General features: G+C 53.1%; 1 protein-coding gene across 18 annotated transcripts in view; it reads left to right on the forward strand.

Annotated features, from left to right (window-relative positions):
- The window catches only part of TMEM63C (transmembrane protein 63C), a 129,627-nt gene that overhangs the window by 97,465 nt on the left and 18,941 nt on the right, over positions 1-13,221 (forward strand). For all 18 annotated transcript variants that reach the window (XM_019833359.2, XM_045060300.1, XM_045060301.1 and 15 more), the window contains 5 exons: positions 2,136-2,173; positions 6,353-6,495; positions 7,884-7,932; positions 9,907-10,015; positions 12,777-12,850. In XM_019833359.2, coding sequence (XP_019688918.1) covers positions 2,136-2,173; positions 6,353-6,495; positions 7,884-7,932; positions 9,907-10,015; positions 12,777-12,850 — 413 coding nt within the window. The remainder of the gene's footprint in view (positions 1-2,135; positions 2,174-6,352; positions 6,496-7,883; positions 7,933-9,906; positions 10,016-12,776; positions 12,851-13,221) is intronic.

Raw genomic sequence — 13,221 nt, forward strand, 5'->3', positions numbered from 1 at the left:
CACCAAGCGAGGTGCAATGAACTGACCACTGTCACTCAGTCTTGTCAGCTGAGCTGGTTCCTAGGACCTTGTGGCCATTTCCTGCAGGGATGGGATGGGAGGAGAGGTGGCAGCTGCTTCTCAGGCCTGCCGTTCAGGTGCTCTGTCTTGTGAATGGTTTGCGCCTTCCCGAGCTGCGGTGTAAACCCAGGGGAGCACATCCGCATGTGTGGGCCTGTCGTCCGTGAGAGAAGAGAGATGCTGCACGCGTGCTCGCTCACGCATCTACGTCTGTGCCGTTTCTACAGGCACATAGGCCACACTTCTTCTCATGACCTCTGCCCTCTCAAGGACAGTCCTGTCCTGTGTGAATTCCAGGACTTGTACGTGCCATGTGGGGTATACACCTTTGCACCTGCCATAGAAGGGGTGGAAGTGACTCCCAGGAAGGTGTGTCCCTCGCTGTGCACAACAAACCTCCTCACCCACTAAATAAAACACACCCCTGTTTGCCCATAGGTGGTGGTGCGAAAAACTCTCCGATGCGGAGAGTGGAGTTCAGACTCTCAGCCCAACTCCTGTTTAGCAACTCACGACTTCCCTGGGGACTTTCACAATCAATGCCACCAGCGTGCTAGTCCCCTTCATTGCTGTGACCCATACTGGGCATCTGTATTTTAGTTCCTCAAGACATAACTGAGGACACGGCCCCCCCTAAGGTGGATGTCTGACCATCAGGCAACCCCATACAGAGAAGGGTACTTGGTGGGTCTTATACTGAATGGAGCAAGGAACTTCCTTCTGTTTTCCTATCACTTCCTTTTGGGAAATACCCTTCTCCAATCAGCGTGGCGCAGGGGAATGTCAGCCAGGCAGGCTGCCTGTTTCACTCATGTACTTGTGATCAAATGGGGTCAATCAAGAGTTAAACCTTTTCCAACATTTTCCTAATCCCTAGAGTATCCTGGAAGGAATCACGCACCAGGGCAACTTAACCAGCTATCAGATCTGGCCACTTTTAGGGCCATGGGCCCCAGCCCATCATCATGCACACTCTCCCCAAGCAGACTTCCTTTCTAGGCCCCTCATCACCTCCATGGCTGAGGCTGCCTTTCCCCACCACCCAGAAACCCCAGACAGCAAGACCTTGAGAGAAAGGCATAATCAACAGGACTCCTCAAGTTTGTTTATTTATTTTTGAGAGAGAGAGAACAAGTGGGGGAGGGGCAAAGAGACGGAGACACAGAATCCAAAGCAGGCTCCAGGCTCTGAGCAGTCAGCACAGAGCCCGACGCGGGGCTCGAACCCACGAACCATGAGATCATGACCTGAGCCGAAGTCGGACACTTAACCGACTGAGCCACCCAGGCGCCCCAGTAGGACTCTCAGATGTAGGAGAAGAAACCCATCTCAAACTAGTGTTTAAAAAAAAAAAAAAGGCAACACGTGGCTAGAGTGTGGGGAAATCCAGAGAAAAGTGGCTTCTTTGGGTACAACTTGATCCAAGTCCTGTGATGCTACCAGGATCCTCTCTCCAGGCTTTTTTTTTTTTTTTCCTCAGACAAGCTCCTGCCTGTAGCATCGAAGATGACACCAAGCCACTGCAGGCTCCATGGTGTTCACCAAGGTGCAGGAGCTCAGACGGAGAGAGACCCTCTCTCCCAACGCCCCTCTCAATCCCTTTAAGAGAATTTTGATCGGCCCCACTTGCATCATGTTCCCGTTGATCAGCTGACCACTGGTGGCGGACCCCTACTTGACGGACAGCCCACCGGGCCACATGCAATGGGGGGGGGGGGTGAATTTCCCAAACAGAAGCAATGAGGGACAGGCAGAAACCAGCCAACGTTCGCTCTACACACGGTCCCTTCTCTCCCTCCGGTCCAAAACCCACTAAGCCCCCATTTCCTGTAACAGGATGCCACATGGCAGGAATGTGAGCTCATAGCTCACTTCCGGGGAGACCTCTCCCTGGACAGTCACCACTGATTCCAGATGGAGCCCACTTCCTTCCAGGACCCATGCCCTTCTCGCTGCCATCTCTTGCCTGGAAGGAGGCCCCTTGCTGACGCTGCCTCATGTTTCCCAGGTTCCCACAGCTGAGGAGGGCCGGCCTGGGCCTGGATTTTCTCACATGTTCTCTCCTTTTTCCCCAGGGCTTCTATTCCTGGTTCTTCAACACCATCACCATGAAGTAAGTGCCTGAACTTTCCGAGCTTGTGATAGCAGCTGCTATATTTGGGTGGTGATGGGGGTGGGGCGTGCTGCCCTGCAGGTCTGGGCCCCGGCCTGCGTTCTGGACCCTCTTCCCCACTCCCCACTGACTGCCTCAGCCCTGCCCAGGCAGGGGACGCTTTCTGGGTCACAGTGGGTGAAATGGGACCTGGGCACAGCCCACAGCCCTCAGGAAAGGACCATTTTCTCATGCTTATAAAAATGCTTTTATGGATCCCACACTAGGAAAAAGAAATTCTTCTCGCATAGCTATTTGCTTTCTTTCTGTGAACACCATTCATCGTATTGAAATGGAAAAGAAAATACCAGGCAGAAGGGCATACTTCCTCTTGCCTCAGCACTGATTACAGAGGGACAGCCCCTTGTCCGCTTGCCTTCTGGATCTCTTTAGGGCCAGACCCCACTTGGCAAGGAGAAAGACCCCAAGTCACCTGTTTTCTCCTAATTACCCCACGCTTCATGATTTTGACTGCACCCTCCTGACTCTGCCCGGCTTCAGCTGAGCGCTTACCAGAACTCTCTGTCCCCACTGTGTGTATGTGTGTGCACACACACTCATGCCTGTGCACACGGCTCTGCCTCCACCTCAGAGCCCTGTACATTCCTGGGTGCTCCCTAAATATCCCCCATCTGTCCTGCCCTGTCCACCTTTCAAAGCCCTCCTCCAGGGTCCTTTCTTGCCTGGTGATGCCTGCCTTAGGGTACAGTCTCACTGCCCCTCAAAGGCCACCTGCAGCAAGGGGCCTGAATGGGCCTGCTAATTTGCTTTTTTGGCAAAGGTTCATAGAACTTCCTCTTGCGTGTGCCTCCACACCCACCAGTCAGGCCCTGGCTGGGAGCATTCACACATTTTTCCGAGACCCCATCCCACCCCCTTGGGCCACCTCAGGGCACCCCCCCTTCCTCCAGACCTGCTAAGGGGGCACGAGGCACCCTGACTGGGCCCTGGGAATCCTGAGCTGGACTTAGGACCACTGGCCTCTGGTGTTTGAGCTCCAACCCCACTGATGGGGGAGTGCCCGTGGCCTTGCCTCCTGGGCTGTCTTCATCATCCATCAGAGTTCCTAGTATCCAGAAGTGATACAGCTAGTTTGTGTGTGTGGTTCAGGGATCTTAGCCACATGTAGGGGGAGTGGAGGGGAAACATTTTATTTCTTGGCACCTTCTCTGGTTTTGCTTGGGTAAGTTTTAGAACATGCACAAGCTCACATTAAATATATTTTCATTAAGAGAGACCTGGAAGCCACCTCCAGGCCTCCTGCAGAGAGGCAACCCTTGTCCACAGTTTCAAGGGAATTTACTTTTTTCCTTTCCGCAAGCATTTGCCGATTTAAAACATGTTTAAATAATCAATAACGTGTCTGAACACTTGGAGCTGGTTACCCTGGGAAGCCATACGAGCTGGCTATGGGTTCCTGGGCTTAGCAAGTTCGTGAAGGATGGGCCAGGGCAGAATGGCACATTAGCCAGCTCTTTACATGGGGAAGAGGGAGGGAAACCTGGGGTACATAGGCCGGCCTGAGCTGACCACACCCTCGGTCTTGGACAGCTGACTTTCTGGGTTTTCTGTTGTCTGCTGACCCATTAGCGGGTATATATGGGGGCAGGGGGAAGTGTTGCAAGAGAGTAGCGTACGTGTAAAACTTAAAACTTCATCTCTGTGGTGCACATGTGAATATGAAATAAAAGAGGCACGTCACTATGTTGGTGCAAATCCGTGTATACAGCTATTCATGTGTGCATACCCAGACCTGCGGGTCAGTGGGAGGTCAGTGTGCACAGTAGTGTGTGTTTCCAGGTGAGAATCCTCCCCAACCCCCCCCCCCACCCTACTCCACCCAAAGGTTCCTCCATGGGGAACTCATCGTCCAGGGAAGGAGGAAGGCTGGGCATTGTATTATGCATCCCGCACCCTTTGAGAACAGTGTCTAGACGGCAGCTTAATACATTTACTGATCAGGGACAAGGAAGCCAGAGTCCCAGTGTACAAAGCCCACAGAATCTAGTTGGAGAGGCAAAGGTTAACAACTCACTGTATATAATTCATAATGGGAAAGTTAGCATTGCTGTGCAGGGGGTATTTGGGGGGCAAGAAATTAATTCCAGCTAGGGCGTTCAGGAGAAGCAAGCTTTGAGCTAGGCCTTGAAGGATGGGGAGAATTTCCACTCTATGCCAAGTGCAGGACCCATCACAAATAAAGGACTACATGAGTGAAGGTTGGGGGCAGAGATGGGCAGGGAGCATCCAGCAATGGTCCGTCTAGTGTGGCTAGAAGCAAGGATACACGGCAAGAGAGAGGCTAAATGGTTGGGCTGGAAGGATCAGCTGGGATCTTGACTGCCATGCTGAGAATTCTGGGCAATACATCAAATGCTGTTTATGCTATAGTCACTATGTTAAACAAGCACAACAGCAAAAAACTAAAGGAGATTAACCAAGATGCTTAATAGTCATTATCTTGGGTTGGATGAGATTCTGCATGAATGATTTTCTTCTCCTTTGTATTTCCCAAGATTTCTTTTTTTAAAAATTATTTTAATGTTTATTTATGTTTGAGAGAGATACAGAGTGCAAGTGGGGGAGGAGCAGAGAGAGAGAGGGAGACCCAGAATTTGAAGAAGGCTCCAGGCTCTGAGCTGTCAGAACAGCCTGATGTGGGGCTCGAACTCACAAACTGTGAGATCTTGACCTGAGCCAAAGTTGCAAGCTCAACCAACTGAGCCACCCAAGGCACCCCCAAAAATTTCTATAATAAAATTTCACTTTTCTTTCTTTCTTTCTTTCTTTCTTTCTTTCTTTCTTTCTTTCTTTTTCTTGAGAGAGAGAGAGAGAGCATGAGCAGGAGAGAGGGGCAGAGGGAGAAGGAGACAGAATCTTAAGCAAGCTCTATGTTCAGTGCAGAGACCCATGTGTGGCTAAATCCCACAACCCTGGAATCATGACTTGAACTGAAATCAAGAGTCAGACACTCAACCGACTGAGCCATCCAGGCGCCCCATACTTTTAAATTTTTTATTGAAGTATAACACACACGTGGAAAAGTCCACAAAAAATCAATGTCCAGATCAAATACAGCAAAGCAGATCAAGAACTGGAACATTGCCAACACTCCATCACTTCCTCCTCTCCAAAGGGAGAGTATCCTGCCTTCTAACTCCATGGTTCTATATTGCCTATTTTTGAACTTTGTATACGAAAACATACAACATGTACTGTTTGTCCCTGGATCTTTCACTCAACATTGTGTTTGTGAGGTTCAGCTATGGTCATTCATTTTTATCTCTGTATAGTATTTCATTATATATACAGTGTTTTATATATATATATCATTATATATATATACATATATATGTACATATATATATATCATGTATATACATACATTATCTCACAATTCTTGTGTCCATTTCCACCTTCGGTAGACGTTTAGGTTGTTTGAGGCTGTTATAAACAAGGCGTCTATGAGATTCTTATACATGTCTCTTGATATGTGCATGTGTTAATACTAGACCTGGAGTTACTAGGTCATAGGCTGTGCATACATTCAATTTCCTTAGATAATACCAACTGCTTTCCAAAGTGGCTCTGCCGGAGTCGTACCCATGAGTGTGGGAGAGCTCCCAGGCCCCCATACCCTTGCCAAGACTTGGTATTGTCTGACTTTCTAGCTTTGGTCAATCTGGCCGTATGGAGTGATATCTCTTTGTGGTTTTAAGAATTCCTTTTTAACTGACACATTAAAAGAAACAACTTTTTAAAAAATAGGATGCATCTTGATCTCGCTGGTGGTTTGTCTGGTGCACGCACCATGGCAAGCACTCAAAATGTATGAAGAAGCAATAAAAGATGGAATGAATGCTTGATTTCAAAAGTGCTTCTGGATTCCCGAGTGAGTGTCTGTAACATAACTTCTGCCTTCGATATGCCTGTGAAATTCAGTGAAATACATTTGAGGCATAACAGAGGATTTGAGATGAAGGGTGATATTTCTAAAAAAAAAAAAAAGAAAAGAAAAGAAAGAAAAGAAAACTTGGGGGTAGGTTGATAATCTTCTCTTCCTTTTCTCTACCTCCCTCCGACTTAAGCTGTGGCCACGCTGGCTCCTGAGGCGTGTCCTTGTCTGTGTGTCTCTTCCAGGAACGAGGATCTAATTAGCAAGTGTGGAGACGATGCCCGCATCTACATCATGTTCCAGTATCATCTCATCATCTTTGTGCTTATCCTCTGCATCCCCTCCTTGGGCATCATCTTGCCCATCAACTACACTGGAACCGTTCTGGGTAGGCGGAGCTCAGCGCGCCCTGCGCCTGGGCCACTCGACCTAACGGGCGGCCTGGTAGGCGGGGCAGAGCTTGGGTCTTGGTAGTCTAGAAATCTAAAATATAAGTCCACATCTCGAAACTAGTTATGTGACCTTAGGACAACCCAAACTTCTGTCCTCCCATGTGGAGACTGGACCTGGGGCGTCCTTCATCACAAGTGTGGCCCAGGACCTGGCCCATGGCAGACATACAGTAGTAATTCAGTCTGGAGCTGAATGTTTACCTGCAGCCCCACCCTACATCTTGCCAGGTCTTTGCAGAGGCCTTTTTATGGCATGTGACCTACCGCAAAGATCCCTGAACTTGATCTCTCCCCATCTCCTCTGTGACAGACATGGCACTGGAAGTGTAAAATTGGTCTGATAGGAAGTCTAGCCACACTCATTATAAGAGGGTCCTTTTGACAGAATGACATTGTGGGTGTAGACTTGACCCGTGTCTGCTTCCCAGAAAATACCTTTGCTCGATCTAGCAAATGACTTCTTATTATATTAAGCACATCAATCCCCCCAGGCCTCAGATCCTCAGCTGTCATGGGGATCGGGAGACGATGCCAGAGCCTGGCACGTAGTGAGTGTCCGGTGAATAACAGCCAGTATTTCACTTAGAAATGTGAAGATGGACGGAGCCGAAGGCTGTACAACTAAGTGGTGTAGCTTAGCACCTTAAGTGCCCATGTGGCAGCCAGTGGTACCCTGATTCCTCAGGTGTCTGTTTCTCCTCAGCCAGAGGAAGACCTCAGTTAATTCAGGCTAGCACACAATGTGCCACGAGATACCACTGCCACAGTAACTTCTGTCTTTCCAGATTCCCTTCCTAAGAGCTTGTGTGTTGGCAATGATACGTTATATTACATGTAACATAGATATGTATAGTATATCAATGCAAGATTTCTGGACACATTTCATAATACCCAGAGATGTCCAAACTGACAAATGAATACATTTTGCCAGAAGGCTTTACTCTGTCGAAAGGAGGCAATGTGACATTCTTGTGATTGTTGCCAGGGGTAACAGTGTTACTGATTTCTTCCCTCCACTCGTGCTGGGGCCCTGGGCTCCTCCAATCAGCATTTACTGGTGTCTGCTTGATCCAGTTGGGCACTGGGGATGCCTCGTCAAGACTTGGCTGTAGAGCCCCAACCAGCAGTCTCAGGAAGAAGAAGAGGCCTCTTCTGGTTTTGTGGGGAGGTGGGGGCAAGTTCTGGGGAACAAGAGGGGAGGGGAGGATGTGGGCAGGCATCTCTAGACCCCAGGCATTCATTTGGGAACCTCGAACGCAAGCAGCTCCCACACTCACTCAATCAAGGAACCAGCTTTGAGATCAGTCACTTTCTTCTCTTTCAGATTGGAATAGTCACTTCGGTCGGACCACCATTGTCAATGTCTCCATAGAGTAGGTACCTGATCGTCCTACCTCCCATTCTACTGGCTCAGGGTTATTGGTGGGGAGAGAAGGTCCAACTTGTGGGTCAAAAACACGGGCACTGCTCTGCTGCTAAGAAAGGCCTAGTTTCCTTGGGACCCATGTACTGAGTAGGATGCCAGAAGTTGCATTCTCTTAGGGGGGCAGGACTCCTGCTGCCTCAGTGTCCCCACATCTGTAGTAGGTAGAACTACCCAAACTGGCCACTCCTGAAGACTTGGAAAGATGGTCCTGTTTGTTTAATATGTCCAGCCCCCAAGTGGCAAAGACCCTGTAGCAAGCAGAGGCTTGAGGTATTATTTCCTGCTCACAAAATAGAGCAAGTTAACCCTCATATAACCGAATAAAGTGTAGACCTGATTCCCACAGCAGGGGGACTGAGGAACCACATGACCTGAGTTTATGCCCCACCTGTGCCATTAGCTGACCCTGGGTCTGGGGCAATACACCGCCACCCTGAGCTTTATTACTAGTCTAGTCTGTGGTGGAGAAAGAACTGTTGGACGTGATTCGTGGATTTCAACAGCAGCCAACCTGATCAGATCAACTTGTACTGAGCCAGATGTGGCCCTGCCGGTCCTTGCTGAGAAAACAGGCCCCCAGGGTGTCTCGGCCAGGTGTGGCTGACTTCCTGACAAAGCTGAAGCAGCAGGTGTGAGAGGGGGTTCACACGCTCCTGCCCCACCCCGGCCCCTCTGCCCCCCGCACCCTGCAATCCATCAAACTCCCAAATCAGCAGAATGGGGCTGTGGCATCTTCTTAGCACCCCTTCCAGCCATCTCCTCCCCCGGTGCTGCCGACACCAGAGCAGAATTCACCACCTTCTCCCCGGCCAGCCACGGTGGGGGTGCGGTGCCTACACCTTCCCAACAGGATATCAATTTTTATTTTTATTAAAAAAATTTTTTTAATGTTGGTTTATTTTTGAGACAGACAGAGCATGAGTGGGAGGGGCAGAGAGACAGGGAGACACAGAATCCGAAGCGGGCTCCAGGCTCTGAGCTGTCAGCACAGGGCCCAACACGGAGCTCGAACTCTCGGGCCACGAGATCATGACCTGAGCCGAAGTCGGAAGCTTACCGGACTGAGCCACCCAGGCGCCCCCAAGATGTTAATTTTAATAGGGCAGGAAAGACCCTTCAAAATCCATAAATCCGTATTGGCAGAAAGCAGGAATGTTCTTTAGAGACCGTATAAACTTGCCGGCTCTCAGGAAAGGAAGATTGAAGCACCTAGCTGGAGGGGGATGTTATGTGAAATGTCAGGCACTGGGATGAGTGACGAGGAGATATTTTGAAGCGACACAGCTTTTCTCTCCTCAGACCGCACCAAATAAGGTGGGCCCTATTTCTGAACAGTCAGCTTGGCCAGATGCCCCGGGACAGCATCATCTGAGCCCAAAGCCCGCGTGCCACCGCCCTTCCTACCCCATAGAGGCAGAGCAAACCCGCCGGGCCCTCCTCCCTCTGGACGCGAGTGTGACCCCCTGTCCCTCGCCACAGAGGTCAGATGACCCCTCCGTGTGGGCTGCTGGGCAGCCATGGGAGCCTGAGCTGCGGCCGCCAGCAGCACAGCACAGCGGTGAGGAGTCGAAGCACTTCCTCTGCCCGGGCTCACCTGCCAGGGCTGCCCCGGCTAGGAGTGACCTCGGGCAGGCCACCCGCCACTCTGATCAAATGAAGATAGTCACAGTACCACCCTCATATGGTGTTAGGGTCTAGTGAGAAATGTACATAAAGCATCTAGTCCCAGCCTGGGTCTGCCATATAGGAAGCACTCAATAAACGTTAGCCTTTAGCAGCCCACATGGGGCACCCGCTTCTTACCATGGCCGTCCCCTTCCAAGGTGCCCCAGTGTCTGGATGCACCAGAGGGTGGCCCAGGAGAGAACCGGATGGGGTGGGAGAGGATGGTCTCACCCCTCCTGTGTCTTGTTCTTGGCAGGAGTAAGGTCCTGTGGCTGCATAGCTGCTTCTCCTTCCTCTATTTCATCATTAACTTCGTCTTCATGACCCATCACTGTTTAGGGTTTGTGCCCAAGAAGAGCCATAAGGTGAGTAAGCGAAATGGACTCCCGGAACTACTCCCTGCCAGCCAGAGCCCTCCCCAGCTGGACCGTCCCACTGCCAGCCTGCAGAGGCACGCCACACGGGCACATTCTGCACACCTGTAGGGGGCAGTCTCACCTGAGCGGCGCAAGCCTCCTGCTCTTAGCCCGGTGAATCAGCACCTGGCCCCTAGCACAGCTGTCCTGAGTGGTAAACCACTGAACTCTCCCAAGCCAGCTGGCAAACAGCTGTTCCCAGGTGCCTCCTCCCGCTACACCCCGCTGCCTGGCCCCTCTCCAAAGACCCCCCGGACCCCCACCATCCACAGACTAAAGGATTAACGAACCCCTGGGCCAGCAGGGGGGCTCCCATCCTCAGTGTCCAGTGCCCCCTGCTGGGGAATGCCCAAGTTCCTTGCCATTCCACAGTCTCTGAGGTCAGAGACCCCAGGTCCTGGCCCAGTATCCTCCCTGTCCTGGTTTGGGTCACCCCACCCCACCTCCCAAGCAGGCACTGCGATAAGGAATAGCACAGCACTCGCCTGTTTTGAAGGTGATTCTAGGAAAAACCACTGGGCTGGGTGGGGGGGAGTGGGAGGGAGAAGAAGATGCAGATAAGAGGCAGCCGTTAAGGAACGGGCACTTTGGGCAGCCTGGGGATCAGGCAGAACATGCCCCCCTCCCCGAGTTTTCCCAGCCTGAGTGGGGTGGGGGGCCGTCAGGCACCTTCCCGCCAACTCCCCATCCATCAGCAGTGGAGCCTGCACTGGGGCCCTGATGCTTCACACCTGCTCCTGCTACTGGCAGTCCAGGCGCTTGAAGTGCACAGCTGCCCTGAGGGTGTAGACGTGAGGCCCAAGGGCGGCAGGTGGGCCCTCAGCGCTGCCCGCCTGAGCCGCACCCAACCCGCACCCTCACCCTCACCCGCACCCCACCTGCACACTCACCCTCACTCGCACCCTTGCCCTCACCTGCACCCCCACCGCCACCCGCACCCCAAACCTCACCCACAACCTTACCCGCAGCCCCACCCCCACCCTCACCCCCACCCTCACCCTCACCCTCGCCCCAACCCTCACCCCCATCCTCGCCCACACCCTCACCCGCACCCCCACCTGCACACTCACCCTCACCTGCACCCCACCCACACCCCCACCTGCACACTCACCTTCACTCGCACCCTCACCCACACCCGCACTCTCACCTGCATCCACACCATAACCCTCACCTGCACCCTTTCCCTCACCCGCACCCCCACCCATACCCCCACCTGCACACCACCCTCACTCCCACCCTCGCCCGCACCCCTACCCTCAACCACACCCCCACCCTCACCCCCACCCCCACCCGCACCTGCACCCTCACCCTCACCCACACCACAACCCTCACCTGCACCCACACCCTCACCCACACCCTCACCCACACCAGCACACCCACCCTCGCCCACACCCTCACCCGCACCCCCACCCTCACCTCACCTGCACCACAGTCCTCACCCACACCCCCACCTGTACCCACACCCTCACCCACACCAGCACACCCACCCTCGCCTGCACCCGCACCACAACCCTCACGCGCACCCTCACCTCCACCCTCGCCCACACCCCTACCCTCGCCCGCACCAACACCCTCACCCTCACCCCAACCCTCGCCCTCACCCACCCCACAACCCTCACCCACACCCTCACCCTCACCCACACCCACACCCCCACCCTCGCCTGCACCCGCACCACAACCCTCACCCCCACCTGTACCCACCCTCACCCGCACACTCACCCACACCCACACCCTCACCCTCACCCACACCCTCGCCCTCACCCTCACCCCCACCCTCACCCACACCAGCACACCCACCCTCGCCCACACCCTCACCCTCACCCTCACCCTAACCCACACCTGCACCCGCACCTGCACCAGCCCAGCAAGGGAAGGGGTGTGTGGGCCGTCCAGACTGTGGCAGGGAAGGGGAACCATGAAGACTAACACCCTTGGCTCTGGTGGAGTAGGACCAGCTCCCTCAACGCCATCCATCTTGAAGGACTGATGTGCTCTACCCCACCCCAGATCGCAAATCCACATACCCCTGAAAGGTTACTCTGAATGCTTTGGCCTGCAGGCCTAGTGGCTTGGGCACCCCTGAGCAGTGTGGACTCAGCTACATCAGCTTCCTTTTCGTCACCAGAAGCATCTGCTGAGACTCCTGTCTCTTGCAGCTCACTGTCACCCTGAGGGGATGGGTCAGGAAGACATTTGAAGGGCTTCCCCATCACCTCCCCAGAGTCTAGCTCACCTCCTAACCCCCTGCCCAGTGTAATGTTGGAGACGGCCCCACTGACTTCTCGTGACATCCCGTGGCACAGCAGAGGTGCAGGGAGGCCAGAGTGATGGCAGGATGAGGCCGTGCCGTCAGCCAGGAGTGGGAGCAGCCCCTGCCAGTCCCGGAGCTCCAGGCTCCCTCCCCGGCCCTCCCTGTTGACAGCTTCTGCCTCTTTCTCCCTTGACCTCAGCTTTCGTTGGCAGTTATTCTGGATCAGGATCACGGAGAATAACAGAGGCGTGGCCTGCCTGCCTGCAGCTTCCCGCAGCCCACAGCCTGCTGACCTCGGGGACACAGGCCAGGGAAGCTGGCACTGAGCTTCCCCAGCAAAAGGGCAGCCTGGTTGAGTAGCAAGCCTGTTCCAGACAGTTCTGGGCCACGCAGACATCCAGACATCCAGGAGTCCTGTGTAAACACACTCTTCTCTCTCCATTTGCCTTCCCCACTTAGGTCACCAGGACACTAATGATCACCTATGTCCCCACGGACATCCAAGACCCAGAAATCATCATTAAGCATTTTCAGTAAGTCGGTCAAATGGACTGAAGCGTGGATTGCCTCTTCCCGGTAACCTTGCCTGATTCTTCATGTGGATAGTAAGCTGGCATAGGATGGTGGAGTGAGAGAGACACCCCAGGTGATAGCTTATCCTGGGCTTGGCTCAGGATTAGCTTTCCAGAAAGGGGGAGGCCCTGTGGCCAGAGCAGGCTTTCTGAAGTCAAGGGATTTCCCGCATGGCATGTGCGTGGTGGGTGTAAATTTCCCTTCCCTTGCTGCTCCAACCAAATGCCTGGCAAGCTCCTGGACCAGTTATCTAGAGTAGATCATCTTGGAGCATCTTTCGTGACCCAAGGTCCTAGCCCCAGGAGATAATTATTTCTCGTGGGCAGCAATT

The sequence above is a fragment of the Felis catus genome, chromosome B3 (genome assembly GCF_018350175.1).
Source record: "Felis catus isolate Fca126 chromosome B3, F.catus_Fca126_mat1.0, whole genome shotgun sequence".
In the NCBI taxonomy this organism is placed as follows: domain Eukaryota; kingdom Metazoa; phylum Chordata; class Mammalia; order Carnivora; family Felidae; genus Felis; species Felis catus.